The following is a 2500-nucleotide window of genomic DNA, read 5'->3' as shown; positions in this document are numbered from 1 at the left end:
AATTACAGAGCGAACGGTGAACTAGTGAACCCACGGTAACACCTGCTATATATATATATATATATATATATATATATATATATATATATATATATATATATTTTTTTTTTTTTTTTTTTTTTTTTTTTTTTTTAATGTATGTATGTATACAGAGCGGTGCCTTGTGGTAGGAATCCACAATGCATGGCGAGGTTTGCATGGTGATTGTAGAACGTAATGGAAAATTTATCTCCGATTGACATAAAGATAAAAAAGTTGTATTAAATAATGATTAATAATGAAAAATATCATCTACATAATCACTGTGGAGAGATGATTTCCTTCCAGTCAAAAGTTCAAAGAAAAAGTTACTTAAAAGGATTCAGCAACAAACTAAATCAACATCAAATTCTTTATTGAAAAACTATATAAATATATACATATAAATAAATATATATATCGTTATGAAATAAGGGCCGTAAGTGATATAATGGTGAAAATAATCTGAGAATTTACTTTTCCAGAAATAGAGCCATGGAAATGAAAATAAACCACAATTTTCTTCATTAACTAAAGTGGAAATGCAAAACAAGAAAACGCCTTCCTTGAGAAACAGATACAAACCTCCTGATAATTAACAAAACAGAAAAGAGAGAAAGAGAGAGAGAGAGAGAGAGAGAGAGAGAGAGAGAAACTGAACATAAACAAACAACGTTGATCTACCACCACCCACCAGATACACTAGCCCATTACAACAACAATTCTTCGACCGACCACAGCTCAAATCCCACTTCCTCTTTAATAACCTTGCCTTCGCCGACGATTTCCCGATCTCCTTCATAATTACGTACTATCGGTTGCCTCCTGGTCGTCCTCGGATTCAGAGGCTGGGGCTGTCGGGTGGTCTCGGGTGCTTGGGTCGTGGTACTTCTTCAGCAGGGAAGGGGCACAGACGCTGATCTCGTCCTTGGACAACACAAGTCTCCGGTGCCTAAAAAGAACGGTAGAAATAAGAAAAAAAAGGAATAAGAAAAAAAAGGAAAAAGATAAAAAGGAAAACGAAAAAGAAAGTTTTTTTTTTCTTTATAGGTTTAATGAGAGAGTATCTTATTATTTTTTTTTTTTGGGGGGGGGGATGGGAGGGGAGGTGTTTAAAAAAGTACAAATATTTTTTTCTCCTTAGGGATCGCGGGTATTTTATGATCATAATGATATGCATTTTTTTCTTAATTAAGAAAGTGTTTTTTTTCATCTTTAGGGAGAGAGTTATTGAATAAAATAGGTATATCCAATTAAGGTTACAATAACTTCTTTTTTTTCCATTTTTGAATAGGGCTACCCAGGTTAAATATTTTAACTTTGGCTTAATAGGATAAAAAGCAAAAAAGCAAAAACACTTTTTACCATTTTTAGATATCTCTTTAGAGGTCTCTTATAGGGCTATGAGTCTTGAGGGAAATTCATGAATGGATATATCTATATACAAATGATCACTCAACTTTAAGTGAAATAGGGTGAAGAGGATAGGTGAATGACGTACGTGAACTAAGAGACAGAATCGAATAATTTTTTTATATGAATTTTGTTCGACCAATTTATTCAAAGTAGGATTAATGGCTTGACGAAGATAAAGAAATAATGAAATAAAAAAATGAAATATGTCCCAGTTAATTTATGGTAGGATTAACAGTTACAAAAAGGAAATGTAAAGTAAATAAATTAATAAAAAGGTATGATATCAAATTCCACGCTGGCTTCACAAGGCCGTGGATAAGAGAAAAAGTTTTAATTCGCCAAAATGGAATTGAACACGCCATATAAACTTTTGCCGCCATCTGTTTAATTTATATGATTTCCCAAAAAGGAAAAAAAAGGGGGGGGAGAAAAAACAGCAACTCCAGTTTCCATTTTATTTCAAAATAAAAAAGAATATTTTATGGCGGTCAAACCAATCGCACTGTATATGATTTGGGAATTCCATGTTCTTTTATTAGTAATAAAAACACAACTTTGTAACATTGCTTCTTTACACACACGCGGTCATAATTTGCTCTGTTGCATGCACGAGTTCCCCTATTTGTATTTTTAATGTCATTTTTTCGATGTTCTCAACGGAAATCTGTCCGCGGCTTTTGTATTGACAATAATAATAATAATGATAATAAAGTTATTATTACTGTTGATGATGATAGTGACGATGAGGGGGGAGGAGGGCGAGGAAGGTAGAGGAAAAAAAGGTAGAGTAGGAGGAGCAAGAGGAACAGAAAAGGGAAGGAGATGGAGAAGGGAGGGAGAGGGGGGTGAATGTAAAGGAGAGAGAGAGAGAGAGAGAGAGAGAGAGAGAGAGAGAGAGAGAGAGAGAGAGAGAGAGAGAGAGAGAGAGAGAGAGAGAGCGAGAGAGAGAGAGAGAGAGACTGTCGTTCGGTATCCGTCACATATTTATATGGTGATATTTACAAAGTTGTCCTGGACATTAAATATTTAACATATGTTATGCCATTTAACTCTAACCCTTTCAAGT

General features: G+C 34.2%; 1 protein-coding gene across 1 annotated transcript in view; it reads right to left on the bottom strand.

Annotated features, from left to right (window-relative positions):
• Nucleotides 1-377: 377 nt before the first annotated feature.
• The window catches only part of LOC122264292 (uncharacterized), a 3626-nt gene continuing 1503 nt past the window's right edge, over nt 378-2500 (bottom strand). Inside the window, exon 2 of the mRNA XM_043033117.2 lies at nt 378-970. Coding sequence (XP_042889051.2) covers nt 823-970 — 148 coding nt within the window. The 3' untranslated portion in view covers nt 378-822. The remainder of the gene's footprint in view (nt 971-2500) is intronic.

This window comes from Penaeus japonicus, unplaced genomic scaffold (genome assembly GCF_977035675.1).
Source record: "Penaeus japonicus unplaced genomic scaffold, GWHDUDI00000001_assembly GWHDUDI00000036, whole genome shotgun sequence".
Taxonomy (NCBI): Eukaryota; Metazoa; Arthropoda; class Malacostraca; order Decapoda; family Penaeidae; genus Penaeus; species Penaeus japonicus.
This window is presented reverse-complemented; position numbering and strand designations above follow the sequence as displayed.